At 50.2% G+C, this 17831-nt stretch overlaps 1 protein-coding gene across 2 annotated transcripts in view; it reads right to left on the bottom strand.

Moving 5' to 3' along the window:
• LOC137534318 (zinc finger protein OZF-like) overlaps positions 1-17831 on the bottom strand; it is an 89422-nt gene that overhangs the window by 6778 nt on the left and 64813 nt on the right. Inside the window, exons 2-3 of one of the 2 annotated variants that reach the window (XM_068255763.1) lie at positions 2940-3037; positions 2745-2847 (exon numbers count right to left, since the gene is read on the bottom strand). The exons of the other annotated variant lie outside the window; for it this stretch is intronic. Coding sequence (XP_068111864.1) covers positions 2745-2847; positions 2940-3002 — 166 coding nt within the window. The 5' untranslated portion in view covers positions 3003-3037. The remainder of the gene's footprint in view (positions 1-2744; positions 2848-2939; positions 3038-17831) is intronic. 2 annotated transcript variants of the gene reach the window in all.

The following is a 17831-nucleotide window of genomic DNA, read 5'->3' as shown; positions in this document are numbered from 1 at the left end:
CATAGAAGGCATCAGATTTACCATATTTTTCAGACTTTAAGACACACTTTTTCTCCCCCAAAAGTGTGTGTGTGTGTGTGTGTGTGTGTGTGTGTGTGGGGGGGGGGGGGGGGAGTGAATTTTATAATCCAAATAATACATATTTGGACTAGCGCTAAAGTATCAGTCCTCTGTGCCCCTGTGTCCAGTGCACTGTTCTCTGTCCCCCTTCCTCTATCCCCCTGTGTCCTCCGGTTTCCCCTATCCCCTGTGTCCTCTGCCCCCCTTCCTCTCCCCTCCGTCTCCCTGTGTCCTCTGCCCCCCTTCCTCTACGCCCCTGTTCCCTCTGTCCCCTTTCCTCTATACCCCTATCTCCCTGTGTCCTCTGCCCCCCTTCCTCTATCCCCCTGTCTCCCTGTGTCCTCTGCCCCCCTTCCTCCATCCCTGTCTCCCTGTGTCCTCCAGTTTCCCCTTTCCCCGTGTCCTCTGCCCCCCTTCTACTATCCTCCGTCTCCCTGTGTCCTCTGCCCCCCTTCCTCTATTCCCCTGTTCCCTCTGTCCCCTTTCCTCTATCCCCCTCTCTCCCTGTGTCCCCTGTCCTCCTTCCTCTATCCCCATCTCCTTGTGTCCTCCGGCTTCCCCTTTCCCCTGTGTCCTCTGCCCCCCTTCCACTATCCTCCATCTCCCTGTGTCCTCCGGTTTCCCCTTTCCCCGTGTCCTCTGCCCCCCTTCCACTATCCTCCATCTCCCTGTGTCCTCGGCCCCCCTTCCTCTATCCCACTGTCTCCCTGTGTCCTCCGGTTTCCCCTATCCCTTATGTCCTCTGCCCCCCTTCCACTATCCTCCATCTCCCTGTGTCCTCTGCCCCCCTTCCTCTATCCCCCTGTTCCCTCTGTCCCCGTCTCCCTGTGTCCTCTGGTTTCCCCTTTCCCCTATTCCTGTGTCCTCTGCCCCCCTTCCACTATCCTCCTTCTCCCTGTGTCCTCTGCCCCCCTTCCTCTATCCCCCTTTTCCCTCTGTCCCCCTTCCTCTATCCCCCTGTCTCCCTGTGTCCTCCGGTTTCCCCTTTCCTCTATCCCCGTGTCCTCCCGTATTTTAAATACATACTGTACATGCAGCCAGCCACGCAACTCTGATGAATAGGAAGTAGCTGCATAGCTTTGGGGAGCCCAATTCCTATCAGGCGGAGGGTGTTGCCCCAGACAGCCAATCATGCCACTCACCGCTCCCTGCTTCTTTTTTTAATTAAAGCTGATGGTCTGGAGGGCGGGACCATAGCTTCGTCATTGTAACTAATCACTGCACTCCCTCAGTAGCATTAATCGGAACCAATGGGAATCCTTGCTTCAAATTCAAAGAAGCTCTGTCAGAAAATGTAAATTTTTGTTTCTTATCGGGGATTATCCTGTATTTCGTATATATCACATACGGTGTATGTATGTGAACATGAAGAGGGTTTTTTTTTTTTTTTTTTTTTTTTTAGAAACAAAAGTGTTCATCAGGCACTGCACTACTTAGCCACAGCAAATAACGCATCCAGCTGGCTGCCAAGACCCATCCAGAAATAAAGAAATGTGCACACAAGTGAACAACTTATTCAGTTCAATGTATGCCGACTGATGCTACTGATGTTCTAACAGCCATTGGAATCCATGGTTCACTGGCCTGTACATCACTACCTGACAGTATGCAACGGATTCTTATTTGGTGATCACAGCTGCTTTGGCATTTGCGATGAGCAATCCTTTGTTTAGTAAATCTGTTTCATCAACATGATGTGAAGGAGGGACGGTGTGTAATAGGTACTGATGTCCCCCCACTAAGCACATACTGTCTCCCCATGACTTCTAATAGGGGCTGATGTCTCCTGATTCCCCCACTGGGCACATACTGTTTCCCCATTACTTCTAATAGGGGCTGATGTCCCCTGACTCCCCCACTGGGCACATACTGTCTCCCCATGACTTCTAATAGGGGCTGATGTCTCCTGATTCCCCCACTGGGCACATACTGTCTCCCCATTACTTCTAATAGGGGCTGAAGTCTCCCGACTCCCCCACTGGCCACATACTGTCTCCCCATTACTTCTAATAGGGGCTGATGCCTCCTGACTCCCTCACTGGCCACATACTGTCTCCCCATTACTTCTAATAGGGGCTGATGGCTCCTGACTCCCCCACTGGGCACATACTGTCTCCCCATTACTTCTAATAGAGGCTGATGTCTCCTGACTCCCCCAGGGCACATACTGTCTCCCCATGACTTCTAATAGGGGCTGATGTCTCCTGATACCCCCACTGGGCACATACTGTCTCCCCATTACTTCTAATAGGGGCTGAAGTCTCCCGACTCCCCCACTGGCCACATACTGTCTCCTCATTACTTCTAATAGGAGCTGATGTCTCCTGACTCCCCCAGGGCACATACTGTCTCCCCATGACTTCTAATAGGGGCTGATGTCTCCTGATACCCCCACTGGGCACATACTGTCTCCCCATTACTTCTAATAGGGGCTGAAGTCTCCCGACTCCCCCACTGGCCACATACTGTCTCCCCATTACTTCTAATAGGAGCTGATGGCACCTGACTCAGCCACCCTGACCCACTGCACAAATCCTGTCTTTCCATTAATTGTAATAGAGGATGACAACTATTGACAAACAGTGGGCACATTCTTTCCACCTATTAGTTTCTGCTACCCGAGGAAGTGGGATGGCCAAAACTGTTGTAGTGACCAAAGAACAAATGCATTTAGGGTTTCTTACCTGTGCTGATCTCATCAGAAATATTCTTCTCATTACATTGTTCATCACCCATCACATATGTTTCTTTTTCATTTTTAACTTTTACAACAATCAGGCCTTCACACTAAATATAGTACAGAAAAAATGTTAAGAGTTGGCATTTTATGATGAAACAGAGAGATATTCATTCTAATCAAGACCCACTGTTCTATCTACCTGATCATGGAGTGAGGTCTTGTAATGTTCTTGTGTGGAATTTTGGGAAGTCAGAGAAGCCATACATCTCCCCCGTGGATTTCTGTTACTGGCGCCACCTGTAGGAAACACACACATTGGCTGGATACACCGTTCCAATGCCTTTATATCAGCGGATGTGTTTATCTAGGTGGATGGATTACCCCCCCCCCCCCTCCAGGCCCCCTGCAGGCTCTGTATGACTCACACACTCTGCTTATGTGAGCCTATCACAAGCTGGTTAATTTGTTTGTAAACACTGCCTAAAACTGGCAATTACAAGCCAGGTTTGCAGCAGAGAGTGGCAGAAACAGCACAGAGGGGCCCAGGAGAACATAATGAATAGAATGGTATGCTTTTTTCTGTAAAAAAATTAGAGTACAGATTCTCTTTAAATGGAGAAACCGAAGCACACCCTGCCATCTCCCCCTGCTGCTGGCTGCTATGAGCCCACTCGCCATCTCTGTGCACATCTTAACCTGTTTGTGGACAAAGTGGAGCACACGTGGCCATCTCCCATCTTTTCACAGTGTAACTTGTGATATGACCAATGGGAAAATATTAGCTATTTGCTGCAGTTAAGATCTGTGATGCATTAAAGTGACACTGAAGCGAAAAAAAAATTATGATATTATGATTTGTATGTGTAGTACAGCTAATAAATAAAACATTAAGATCAGATACATCAGTCTAATTGTTTCCAGTACAGGAAGAGCTAAGAAACTCCAGTTGTTATCTCTATGCAAAAAAGCCATTAATCTCTACGACTAAGTTAGTCGTGGAGAGGGCTGTTATCTGACTTTTATTATCTCAACTGTAAGTGAACTGTTTTCTTTTTATCTGCTAGAGGTGAAGTCATTACTTCACTGTAACGATCGGTGAAGCACAGAGAGGACCTGATTACCAGTGATCTGCAGCATCACTGGGAATACAGATGTATACCAGATTATACGTGATCTGCAGTATCACTGATAATCCGATATACTAGCTAACCTCTGTTCACCTGAGTAGAGTGTAGTGTTTGGTGTAACAGTAACACTTTGAGGACTAGACCTCAGTGCAGCAAGGAGTACTGCACAGATTCCTTCCACAGACCTGAGCTCTCCAAGACGGGAGGAGTCAGACTGACAGTAGGAAGGACAGACTGAAAGTAACCTTCAGGAAGAAGGATCACTAACAGAGCGAGGAACCGCCTCTAACAGTAAGGTCGGTTCTCGAGGTCAGACAAGCCAGGTCGTACACACACGGACAGATAAAGTACAAGATCAGAAGGCAAAGGCGGAGTCAAAGTACAGGCAGGGTTCAGCAACGGGGTATCAGATATATCGGGGTACAAAATCAGGAGGCAGAAGCAGAGTCAAGAAACGAGCTGGGGTTCGGCAACAGAGTATCAGAAATATCGAGGTGCAAGATCAGAGTTCAGGAGGATAGTCAAGGCAGGCAAAAGTCATAACAGATAATCACAATCAAACTAGTACTTTAGCTATCAACAGAATCTAGCTAAGTGTAGGATTACAGCTCCAGCTGGTCCCGGCACACTTGCGGATCTGACTACGGATCTGGGTGCTCCCACATATGTGATCGCACGCCTGACAAAGAGCAAGTGAACAACCAGCAGTATATATACTCTAGGACCTTTCCAGGACCTCCCTAATTGCTGGTCCAATGAGAGCAGTGGAATTTGTCAGCTGACCCAGCTGGTCAGCCGACTCCCTTCTAACTGCTATTTAAACTCTGCCTCTGTGCTCGCGCGCGTGTAAGTCTGAATCTTGGTGGACTATCATTCCCAACCACACCAGTACTGTCATGCAATGTATCTAGTGCGGGGGCCGCCTCTGATGCGGATTCCGCCGTTACCAATGCGGATTCCGCCGTTACCAATGCGGATTCCGCCGCACTGCCTATGCGGCATTTTTTCCGCGTTGTGACGCCATGCTGGACGCGGAAACGGCCGCCTCACCTCGAGAGACATCGGCCTTTCCGCGTTTCCTTATAGTACCCCCCCCCCGAGGAGTGGACTCCGGACAACTCCCACCAGGTTTCTCAGGGTGTAAGGCATGAAACTCCCTCACCAACTCATCCGCATGCATACGATTCCCAGGTACCCATTGCCTCTCCTCAATGCCATACCCTTTCCAATGTACGAGGTACTGTACCGAGTTTTGTACCTTGCGAGCATCTAATATTTTTTCCACTTCATATTCGGGTTGGGTATCTACCAACACGGGAGGAGGAGGAGTAGGACCCACCTGGACTGCAGGTTTAAGAAGGGACACGTGGAAGGACTTCACCCCCCGCATGCTGGTGGGAAGGTCAATGGTATACGTAACATTGTTAATCTTTTTGGTCACGGAAAATGGGCCCACAAACCTGGGACCCAGTTTGGCAGATGGCTGCTTCAGGGTCAAGTGACGTGTGGACACCCAGACTAGATCCCCTGGCTGAAACTTCCATTCCACGGACCGTCTCTTATCTGCTTGACCCTTCTGACTCTGGAACGCCTTCTGCAAATTCCCCTTACCAATTCCCCAATTGTCCCTGAGTGACCTCTGCCAATCCTCCAGTGCAGGAAATGGGGACGAGACAACTGGAAAAGGGGAGAATTTGGGTGACCTCCCTGTTACAATCTGGAATGGGGAAAACCCAGACGAGGAATTCTTTAAATTATTTTGGGCGAATTCCGCGAAGGGCAAAAATTTCACCCAGTCACTTTGTGCCTCCGCAACGTAACATCTCAGGAATTGCTCCAGAGATTGGTTAATGCGTTCTGTCTGCCCATTCGTCTGTGGGTGGTAGCCTGACGAGAACGACAATTTCATGCCCATTTGGTGACAAAATGCCCTCCAGAATCCAGACACAAACTGGACTCCCCTATCAGACACAATGTCTTCCGGAATGCCATGCAGCCGGAAGACGTGAATGATAAACAATTCGGCCAATTCTTGAGCCGAGGGGAGTCCTTTCAGGGGCACAAAATAGGCCATCTTGCTAAACCGGCCGACTACCACCCAAATAACAGACATGCCTTCAGACCTGGGCAATTCCCCCACAAAATCCATGGACAGGTGGGTCCATGGCTCACTCGGGGTGGGCAAAGGCTGCAACCTTCCTACAGGTGCCAGCCGGGAGGGTTTACTCCTGGCACATACCGCACACTCCTTAACAAACTCCTTGCAATCTGTTGCCAAGGAAGGCCACCAAGCACACCTGGCAATCAGATCCTGCGTTCTGGCCGCTCCAGGATGACCAGCATTCTTGTGGGTGTGAAAGAGTTGCAGAACTTGTAACCGGAATGGCAGTGGGATAAACAAGACCCCTTCGGGTTTCCCCTCAGGAACATCCCGCTGAAAGGGACCCAAAATCTCTGTCCAATCCTCCCAAGTCTCCGTGGCGGCTAACACCAGTTTCTGCGAGATGATGGATTCAGGAGCGGGGGGCTGTGCTGTCTCAGGTTCAAAACACCTGGAGAGGGCATCTGCTTTGACGTTTTTGCTGCCTGGAGTGTACGTGATTATGAACCTGAATCTCGTAAAAAATAAGGACCACCGGGCCTGACGGGGACTCAGCCTCTTAGCCCCCTCGATGTATTCCAAGTTCTTGTGGTCAGTGTAAACAGTGATCGTGTGCTCTGCCCCCTCTAACCAATGGCGCCACTCCTCAAATGCCAACTTAATAGCCAGAAGTTCCCGGTTGCCTATATCATAATTTTTTTCTGCAGGTGAAAACCTGCGGGAAAAATAAGCACATGGGTGTAATCTGCCCTGCAACCCAGACCGTTGAGACAGCACCGCCCCCACCCCAACGTCTGAGGCATCAACCTCCACAATGAAGGGAAAGGACGTGTCAACATGCTTCAAAATTGGTGCTGAGCAAAATAATTTTTTCAATAGAGCAAATGCCGCCACGGCTTCAGGAGACCAGTGGTTGGTATCCGCCCCTTTTTTCGTGAGACTGGTAAGGGGGGCAACTAACGTGGAGTATCCCTTAATGAACCTCCTGTAATAGTTCGCGAACCCTAAAGATCTCTGCAGGGCCTTCAACCCCACTGGCTGTGGCCACTCCAACACGGCTGTGACCTTGGCAGGATCCATTGAGAGGCCCGAGGTGGAAATTACGTATCCCAGAAACGTGACCGTGGTCACTTCAAATATACACTTTTCCACCTTAGCGTAGAGCCTATTCTGTCTTAATTTGTTTAGGACAAATTTCACGTGGACCCTGTGTTCGGAGAGGTTATTGGAGTAAATGAGTATATCATCGAGGTATACCAGTACGAATTTACCCAATACCTCCCGGAATACCTCATTGATTAGTTCCTGGAAGACGGCTGGCGCATTGCACAACCCGAAGGGCATCACTAAGTACTCGTAATGCCCGTCGGGTGTGTTAAAGGCCGTCTTCCATTCATCGCCCCTTCTAATGCGGATTAGGTTGTATGCCCCCCTCAGATCTAACTTAGAAAAGATCTTAGCAGTAGTGACCTGCGTGAATAAGTCGTCTATCAATGGTAACGGATAGTGTCACAGGAGCCCTAGTGGCTGACCGCACTTAGCCTTCTAAACGGTGCCAGCGCACGGATCGTGCGAACTCTGGTCGCAGTCAATGCGCAGGAACCGTTAAGAATTAGCCGCAGACAACTCAGAAGGGAGCCTGTGAGACACGGGTAATTACAACGTCACCCACTGGTTCAGAGTAAACTGCCACCACCGCGGTTACCATGGGACCGTGGAGCCCACTAACTGACTGACTAGTCCTGCGAATAAAACGGTTAAACACACGGTATTCTGTCTAGCCAACAACAAACAAACAGTAGCGTATCTTCAGAGACCCGGGATCAGTTCTGTGTGTGCTGATAAGCAGGGTAGCGGACAGTGAATGACTTGGAGAAAGTCGTTTATTCACGCAATATAAATAATTAATATATACAGACAATTATTAAAATCACAATTATTAAGACAGTAATAGCCAGTATAAAAAAGAAAAGAAGGGAGAAAAATACTTAGTTCCTGGAAAGATGTCCTTTTTGTGGGAAAAACAGAGTTCTGGGTTTCAATCAGAGTTCAGAGTTCAGACCAGGTGGATGCCAGCATATCCTCAAGCTGGCACCTGATGAGTTCAAGGTGTTTTCAGGGTGGAGGACACTGAGTTTGGGTCCTCTGCCATTCTTATGCCCCTGCTTCAGTAGGAGGGAGTGAGGGCGGGGAGCCATACACCCCCTTAGAAGATGAGATGAGCCCTCCCCTTGTCCTGGGGGCTAGAAATCATATCTACCCATATATGGGCTCTATCTCACAGAACCGTACAGGTCAGGGCCGATTTATTAACATTTTCAGGTCTGTCTCGATTTACCCAGCGCCCTGATACCAGACATGAGGGGTGGGACCCCTGTGGTATCATCAGGGCATTTTCAAACTGCCTAACTGGCAGTCCTTACCTCAGAATGTTCTGAAACTTCCTCAGAACCAGCACCGGGGCTCATGCTACACTTCCCCCACGTTTGGCGAAGCTGCCATCTCAGGAACCCCAGAAATATGACAGATCTGGGAAGTTATGGATATGCTATGAGACTCAGGTTATTCCCAGGCAAAGGCTCTTTGAAGTTTGGAGCAGCCAGCTAGGTGTCACCTCCCCTGCTGGGAGGGAGCCAGTGGGTCTGGCTTCCCCCCAACTAGATTGCTTCTGCCATGGTGCTTGTCACCTTATACCTGATGGATGGGCCATCAGCACAGCTTGAAGCCAAGGACTCTCCGGGGCAGATTAGGCTCAGGCTCATTAGCATATCAAAAGAGCCATCCAGCCTTTAGGATGGTGCTCTCTCTGCTAAGAAAAGGACTTCAGCTGCCCCTACACACTCAACCCAGATTGTATCGATTTGAAGCGCAATCGATGCAGGGAATCGAGTGCGATCGCTTTTTCTTCATGGGCGGTTCCAGGACGCGTCTGCGGCCCCGCAACCGTCCGTGACAGCACCCCCTGGGGAGAAGGCAGATAGACATGCATCAGCAAGATGTGTGGCGGCGCCGCTAACCTGGCTGACGGGCCTCGAGTTGCCGGTACGGCGGGAAAACCTATTGGAGCCTGTGGCTCGGTTCCCCTGGACCGGTCGCGGTCTGCTACCCTCAGGGTTGACCCGACATGGACCGTTCTGGACAGGGCGTTTGCGCCACTGCAGTCGGACGTGGTGTCTGCCGGGACTGCTGACAACGGGCAGTGGGTTGGTTAGGTCAACAGCCAGCCCACGCAGGGTTCCCCTGCTAAGTGGCTGTGGACCTAAGGGAACCCCGCGGGAATCCCTGGACCTTCCCAGCTCCTGACAGACGGCACATGCCCTGCAGTAGTTTGCTACATCCCTGTTCATCCGGGGCCAATAAAACTGGTTCCGAATACCGGCAAGTGTCTTGCGGACACCCGAGTGCCCTGTCAGAGGATTACCATGTGCGGATTTCAGCACATGTCCCCTGAACGCACTCGGGACCACAAGCCATTTGGTATTCGCGTGGGATCTACCTGTAGGGGGCTGTACAGACTCACTGTACAGTCTCCCACCTTCCCGGTACACCTTGAAAGCGGCCCCGTCTGCGAGGGGCTCAGCGGCTTGCTGCCTGAGCACCTCCAGGCTTGGGTCACGTTGTAGTGCGGCTGAGAATACGGCGCTGTCAGTTTCAGCCAACTGGCTCATGTCACACGAGGCCAGCGGCTGAAAGGTCTCATCCCTGCAGTCAGAGGAGGGGGAGGAGGCCGGAACCCCCTCCACCTGTTCTGAGCTCGGGTTCTGAGCAGTGCAGCTGCGCGGTACTGCTAGCACAGGTACACTGTCAGAATGGCACAGACGGACATTACTCAAGTCATCATTGCATGCAGTAATGACATTGACAGGTATAGACATTTTTTCATTACAGACAGGTTGTACAGTAAACTCAGGTACAGTTACAGCATCATCACAACAGACAGTCTGTACATCAACCTCAGGTGCCTTTGAAGCAGGCACTATTGAACCTGGTACCCTTGAACTGGGCACATTCAACCCGCCTCCCCCTGGTGCTCCCCCAAGTGTATAAAGTACCTGGTGGTGGGTGGAGAGTCCGTCTCCTTCCGTGAGCGACAAGGCGGTCGTGGCAGGTTCATAGTAGGACACAAGCTTGCCCAAATCAGTCCCCAGCAACACAGGGACTGGGAGATCCTTCATAACCCCAACAACCCTTTCGTGGATCCCTAATCCCCAATCCAGCTTCACTGTCGCGTGGGCTATGTGAAAAAGGGTGCCCTCTACTCCAGTAAGGGCAAGGGATCGGCTGGAGCTGATGCTCTCCTTTGGCACAAGGTGTGAGTGAACTAACGTGATGTCAGCTCCGGTGTCTCGAAATCCGGTGACAACTTTGCCGTTCACTCTAACAAGTTGCTGCTGGTCGGTTCGGTCGCGGATTTCCTTTCCGCGGGCAAACAGGACAAAATCTGATGATCCAGGCTGTGGTTCGCTGGCGGGTTGCCTCTGCTGTGGGTGAGGTGCAGGTGATGCAGATGATCCAGGTGCTGGTGGTGTCTGTCTCCGCTCCGGACAGTCAAATTTCATGTGTCCGGGCTGGCGGCAGTAGTGACAGGTGACCTCTCCAGGCGCTGCAGGCCTGGGTGCAGCAGCTGCGCTGGGTGGCCTCTGTGGTGGACGGCTCACAGGGGCAGGAGGGTCTGCCGAGGTATTGGGCTGACCTCCTCTCCAGCTGGATGGGACAGTTCTGCGGGTATCAGCCACCCGGGTAGTTGCAAAAGTCTCAGCAAGGTCTGCAGCGACAGTGGCTGAAGCCGGCCTGCGTTCTAACACAAACTGTCGTACATCAGCAGGGCAAATGTTCAGAAATTGTTCGAGGACTATCAAGTCCTCCAGGACGCCATAAGACCCTTTGGTGAGGCCTAGAGTCCACTGGCGTAGTGTGGTGAGCAAGCTGCTGACCACATCTCGGTACGAATCAGAAGGCTTTTTCTGCCAGGCCCTGAACTTTTTCCGATAGGCTTCTGGCGTCAGCTGGTACTTAGTAATGATAGCGTCTTTTATAGCAGCATAATCATTATCCTTCTCCGCAGGCAATTCTGCAAAGGCAGCAAGCGCTTTGTAGCGCAGCAAAGGTGTCAGATGTCTGGCCCACTGGTCTTGGGACAGACGATACTGACGGCATGCTTCTTCAAAAGACCGCAAAAACAAGTCAATGTCTGTGTCTTTTTCAATATTAGCAAATTTAAATTTTGCACTTACGGGTGGTGCAGCTCCTTCAGCAGGGAGGCTGGGCGGTGAACTCCGGCTGGCCTGTTGAACCTTTGCCATGTTGAGCTCATGCTGTCGTCTCTCCCGCGCCTCTGCGGCATCCCTCTCCGCGTGGCGTTCAGCAGCAGCAGCAGCAGCTTTGCGTTCTGCAGATTGGCGCTCCCGTTCCTCTCGTGCCTCTCGCTTTTGCTCCGCCATGTACTGCAGGTACTTGTCCAGGTCAGTCTCCATCAGCTTTTGTAATGCCTGCTGCATTACCGGGTCAGCACCCATGGACAGTCCAGTACTGGCCGGTTCCAGGCGAGTACTTTCAGAAACTCTGGGATTGGGGTCCATACTGACAGTCTCTGGCATAACTGTTGCAACAGGGCCCGCAGGATGCTCAACCTCTGTACGCCTAGGATCTTCAGCCTTTGGTTCCCCTCGATTGTCAGATGGGCTGGTATCCACCTCAGCGGACACTCCCGGCTCCTGCAGTTGCTGGGTATCCCATCTGGACAAGTCTGCTATCAGGTCCTGTTGTTTCCTGCGGCCGACGTCAATGCCTCTCGCTTGGCAAAGATTTTGCAGGTCCGACAGGCACATGTTCTGGTAATTCCCGGACATTTCCATGCCAAATAAAATAAAACTTTTGGGGAGGGGTACTGGCTACACAGTCTCTCTGTATATATAAAAAATATATTGCCTTCCAGCTACACCAACGAATTAGTTCGTTTCTTGATAGCGCTAGCGCTATCTTAGATACTTTTAGCACAACACAGATCCCAACCGCTGCCTAACACTGTCACAGGAGCCCTAGTGGCTGACCGCACTTAGCCTTCTAAACGGTGCCAGCGCACGGATCGTGCGAACTCTGGTCGCAGTCAATGCGCAGGAACCGTTAAGAATTAGCCGCAGACAACTCAGAAGGGAGCCTGTGAGACACGGGTAATTACAACGTCACCCACTGGTTCAGAGTAAACTGCCACCACCGCGGTTACCATGGGACCGTGGAGCCCACTAACTGACTGACTAGTCCTGCGAATAAAACGGTTAAACACACGGTATTCTGTCTAGCCAACAACAAACAAACAGTAGCGTATCTTCAGAGACCCGGGATCAGTTCTGTGTGTGCTGATAAGCAGGGTAGCGGACAGTGAATGACTTGGAGAAAGTCGTTTATTCACGCAATATAAATAATTAATATATACAGACAATTATTAAAATCACAATTATTAAGACAGTAATAGCCAGTATAAAAAATAAAAGAAGGGAGAAAAATACTTAGTTCCTGGAAAGATGTCCTTTTTGTGGGAAAAACAGAGTTCTGGGTTTCAATCAGAGTTCAGAGTTCAGACCAGCATATCCTCAAGCTGGCACCTGATGAGTTCAAGGTGTTTTCAGGGTGGAGGACACTGAGTTTGGGTCCTCTGCCATTCTTATGCCCCTGCTTCAGTAGGAGGGAGTGAGGGCGGGGAGCCATACACCCCCTTAGAAGATGAGATGAGCCTTCCCCTTGTCCTGGGGGCTAGAAATCATATCTACCCATATATGGGCTCTATCTCACAGAACCGTACAGGTCAGGGCCGATTTATTAACATTTTCAGGTCTGTCTCGATTTACCCAGCGCCCTGATACCAGACATGAGGGGTGGGACCCCTGTGGTATCATCAGGGCATTTTCAAACTGCCTAACTGGCAGTCCTTACCTCAGAATGTTCTGAAACTTCCTCAGAACCAGCACCGGGGCTCATGCTACACTTCCCCCACGTTTGGCGAAGCTGCCATCTCAGGAACCCCAGAAATATGACAGATCTGGGAAGTTATGGATATGCTATGAGACTCAGGTTATTCCCAGGCAAAGGCTCTTTGAAGTTTGGAGCAGCCAGCTAGGTGTCACCTCCCCTGCTGGGAGGGAGCCAGTGGGTCTGGCTTCCCCCCAACTAGATTGCTTCTGCCATGGTGCTTGTCACCTTATACCTGATGGATGGGCCATCAGCACAGCTTGAAGCCAGGGACTCTCCGGGGCAGATTAGGCTCAGGCTCATTAGCATATCAAAAGAGCCATCCAGCCTTTAGGATGGTGCTCTCTCTGCTAAGAAAAGGACTTCAGCTGCCCCTACACACTCAACCCAGATTGTATCGATTTGAAGCGCAATCGATGCAGGGAATCGAGTGCGATCGCTTTTTCTTCATGGGCGGTTCCAGGACGCGTCTGCGGCCCCGCAACCGTCCGTGACAGATAGCGATTCTTCACCGTGATTTTATTGAGACCTCGGTAATCGATACAAGGTCGAAGACCCCCGTCTTTCTTCTTAACGAAAAAGAAACCGGCCCCAGCAGGTGACCGAGAGGGCCGAATAAACCCCTTGGCCAAGTTGTCACGAATGTATTCCTGCATAGCCAACTTCTCGGGACCGGACAAGTTATACAGGTGACCCCTAGGGGGCATACAACCAGTACGGAGATTAATGGGGCAATCGAACGGGCGATGAGGAGGTAATTGATCAGCAGACTTGGGACAAAAAACATCAGAAAAATCGGAATATACCTCGGGAACACCCTCCACGTAAACCTTGGTCTGACCCAATGTCACCTTCCCCAGACACTGCTGATGACAATGATCGGACCATCTGGTTACCTGGCCCGTAGCCCAGTCGATTTGTGGAGAGTGGGCTTGTAACCAAGGCATGCCTAGGATAATAGTGGAGGTTGACATATGTAAAACGAAAAACTGTAGTTGTTCCCCATGCAGTACCCCTATCGTGACCTTCACCTGCGGAGTCTGTGACAGGGGACGATCCCGTTGCAGAGGGGAATCGTCTACTGCCGTGACCTGAATGGGGGGACTTACTGGAGTGAGAGGAATACCCAACTCCTGAGCAAATTCAAGGTTCATAAAATTGGCCGCTGAGCCGGAATCAATAAAAGCCTCAGTGGCTACAGACTTATTATCCCATGTAATAGTACAGGGGAGAAGTAACTTCTTCTCTTTTTGCGGTGAGAATGATCTGCCTAGGGTGTCACCCCCCACTACTCCTAGGCAGACCCGTTTCCCGACTTGTTAGGGCAGTTTCGCACCATATGCCCTGCTTCTGCACAATACAGGCACAGTTGTTCTGTTATTCTCCGCCTACGTTCCACCTGGGTCAGTTTAGATCGACCAATTTGCATTGGTTCGGGTGGAGGTAAGGCCGGAGAGGGTGACACAGGCGGAGATGCCGTTACTGAGGGTGTAGCAGAAGGTGCCACATACGAAGTCACCCTGACCCGGTGACTGCCCCTAGTCTGCCTCTGATGACGTAGTCGACGATCGACTCGGATGGCCGATGATATGGCTTCATCGACTGTCTTGGGCTCGGGTAAGGTTAACATCAAGTCAGAGACCTCCTCCGACAACCCAGACAGAAAATAATCCATCAAAGCAAAATTGTCAAATCTGGTGGTAACAGACCACCTACGAAATTCTGCCGCGTAATCCTCGACTGACCCTCTGCCTTGCCGCAAAAGTTTGAGCTTCCGCTCAGAAGTTGCCGCAAGGTCAGGGTCGTCGTATATCACGGCCATAGCCTTAAAAAATTCCTCTACTGAGGTCAGAGCTGTATCTGTGGGAGACAGGTTGTATGCCCAGGATTGGGAATCCCCAGTTAACAGTGTTTTAATAAAAATGACCCGTTGGGTCTCAGTCCCCGAGGATTCGGGGTCTCAACTCAAAGTATGGCAACACTCTACTCCTGAAATTCCGATAGTCAGACTTGTGGCCGGAAAATTTATCAGGTACAGGCATACGTATGTCATCACTAGGAGGGGATCGCACTGAATCAACTGACGTCTGGAGGGTTCGCACGGAGCCTGAAAGGGCGTCAATCAAGGCTTTGTGCTGGCCCAGTGCTTGATGGAGGCTATCCACCGAAGTGGCAAGCACACCCAGACGATCAGTGTTTGCGTCCATTTTGTATTTTGGTCTGGCGTTCTGTAACGATCGGTGAAGCACAGAGAGGATCTGATTACCAGTGATCTGCAGAATCACTGGGAATACAGATGTATACCAGATTATACGTGATCTGCAGTATCACTGATAATCCGATATACTAGCTAACCTCTGTTCACCTGAGTAGAGTGTAGTGTTTGGTGTAACAGTAACACTTTGAGGACTAGACCTCAGTGCAGCAAGGAGTACTGCACAGATTCCTTCCGCAGACCTGAGCTCTCCAAGACGGGAGGAGTCAGACTGACAGTAGGAAGGACAGACTGAAAGTAACCTTCAGGAGGAAGGATCACTAACAGAGCGAGGAACCGCCTCTAACAGTAAGGTCGGTTCTCGAGGTCAGACAAGCCAGGTCGTACACACACGGACAGATAAAGTACAAGATCAGAAGGCAAAGGCGGAGTCAAAGTACAGGCAGGGTTCAGCAACGGGGTATCAGAAATATCGGGGTACAAAATCAGGAGGCAGAAGCAGAGTCAAGAAACGAGCCGGGGTTCGGCAACAGAGTATCAGAAATATCGAGGTGCAAGATCAGAGTTCAGGAGGATAGTCAAGGCAGGCAAAAGTCATAACAGATAATCACAATCAAACTAGTACTTTAGCTATCAACAGAATCTAGCTAAGTGTATGATTACAGCTCCAGCTGGTCCCGGCACACTTGCGGATCTGACTACGGATCTGGGTGCTCCCACATATGTGATTGCACGCCAGACAACGAGCAAGTGAACAACCAGCAGTATATATACTCTAGGACCTTTCCAGGACCTCCCTAATTGCTGGTCCAATGAGAGCAGTGGAATTTGTCAGCTGACCCAGCTGGTCAGCCGACTCCCTTCTAACTGCTATTTAAACTCTGCCTCTGTGCTTGCGCGCGTGTAAGTCTGAATCTTGGTGGACTATCATTCCCAACCACACCAGTACTGTCATGCAATGTATCTAGTGCGGGGGCCGCCTCTGATGCGGATTCCGCCGTTACCAATGCGGATTCCGCCGCACTGAACGGCCGCCTCACCTCGAGAGACAGCGGCCTTTCCGCGTTTCCTTATATTCACAGACTGCTCTGAAAGACTCATTTTGAAAGCTTAGTGTTGTGTAATCTGCACATATTAGAGAATGATGCAATGTTAGAAAAAACACTATATACCTGAAAATAAAAGTATGAGAATATTTTCTTTGCTGCTAATCTTCTAGTAATTATTCATAGTACACAACCAATTCATTATATCATATTTTTTTTTTTCGCTTCAGTGTCTCTTTAAGTATGCGTCAATAAAGCCATATCCGCTAGCAGTCATGTCAAGTGTTTTGTAGCTAAAGCATACCCACCAACTGACAAGGATGAGAGAGGACTAGGTTCACAGTGGTCAGATGCATAATGCATGCATTTATGAGTGCTGCAACGGAGATTGGACATAGACTTTAATACAAATCCTGCATGCAGTGAGTTAGGATAACGTGATCAGCTACAATGCAGTACTGTGAACAGGCCCACAATTGTATGGGTAGTGAGTTGACATGCAGAATTACTTTTCAGTGCAACTGACCATTGTGAACTACCCCTAAGTCTTTAGCGCAAACACATTTAGGTCAAAGCAATGCCCCACCGCTCTCCGTCATGGCTTCGCATCACTTCCAGTTAAGGGTGCATACTCAGACATGTTTCCCTACATGCATGTTCTCATTTCTGGCTGAAGCTCCAAAGTATAATGTTGAATCAAGAGGTCCTAAAGTGTGTACACATTTCTGTTACCATAAAGAGGGTGGGGAGAGGAATAATGGGCTCAGCCTGCACTTGGCCGAGATAACCCACATCTCTGGATTGCTCAGTGATGCATCAGGCCCACATAAAAGAGACTTATTCTCAGCAGCAGTGACCCTGAACAGTTGCCTCAGGCAAGAGTCCTCTAGTGTAGGTACGAGGCATTAAGTTAGTTAGGGATGTTAGTTAAGGATTAGTTAGGGATGGTCAATGAGATGCATAATTCCGAGTTGATGCATAATTCCGAGTTGATGCAGGGCGTACATTTGAATACGGCGCTGGTAGACTTGGGCGCAGGATCCAGCTGTTAAATGGCTGGTCCTGCTTCTGCACAAGTCCGAGGCGTTTTAATTACTATTCCCCCTCCAGGCCGACATGGATAGTGGGGGAATGAAATAATTCGGCTTCCAGCGATTGCTGGAGGCCGAATTATTGTGTTTTTTAAACAACTTCGGCTCCGTCTTCTGACGGAGCCGACCTTCCTCACTGAGCGCCGCTATAGACTGATTCCCATTACAGTCTATGGCGGCGCTGGCTGCGCCCAAAGCTAGCAGCGCTGAAAAGCACTGCTCCGGATGCAGGACTATACAAATTTTGGGCACTAGTCTAGTTTAAGGGACCCAGCAGGAAACCTCATTGGGAACAGTTCTCCAACCTCAGGACGCTCTATACCACACAGTGTTGTGACTGGCTGAATAGTGTGGGCATAGTTTACTACAACCTATCTGAAACCTAGCAGTTCGAGAGGGTGCTGTCCACCCAATCCCCTAAGGCTGGTTTCACAGTGGGACGTTACAGGCGCACGTTAGAGCAGCCTGTAACGCACCCCAATGAAAAAACAATGGGCTGTTCACAGTTCCAACGTTGCGTTACATTGTAACGCAGCACGTCTACA

The sequence above is a fragment of the Hyperolius riggenbachi genome, chromosome 10 (genome assembly GCF_040937935.1).
Source record: "Hyperolius riggenbachi isolate aHypRig1 chromosome 10, aHypRig1.pri, whole genome shotgun sequence".
NCBI classification, from domain to species: Eukaryota; Metazoa; Chordata; class Amphibia; order Anura; family Hyperoliidae; genus Hyperolius; species Hyperolius riggenbachi.
Note: the sequence above shows the minus strand (reverse complement) of the source record. Positions and strands in the feature narration are given on the sequence as shown.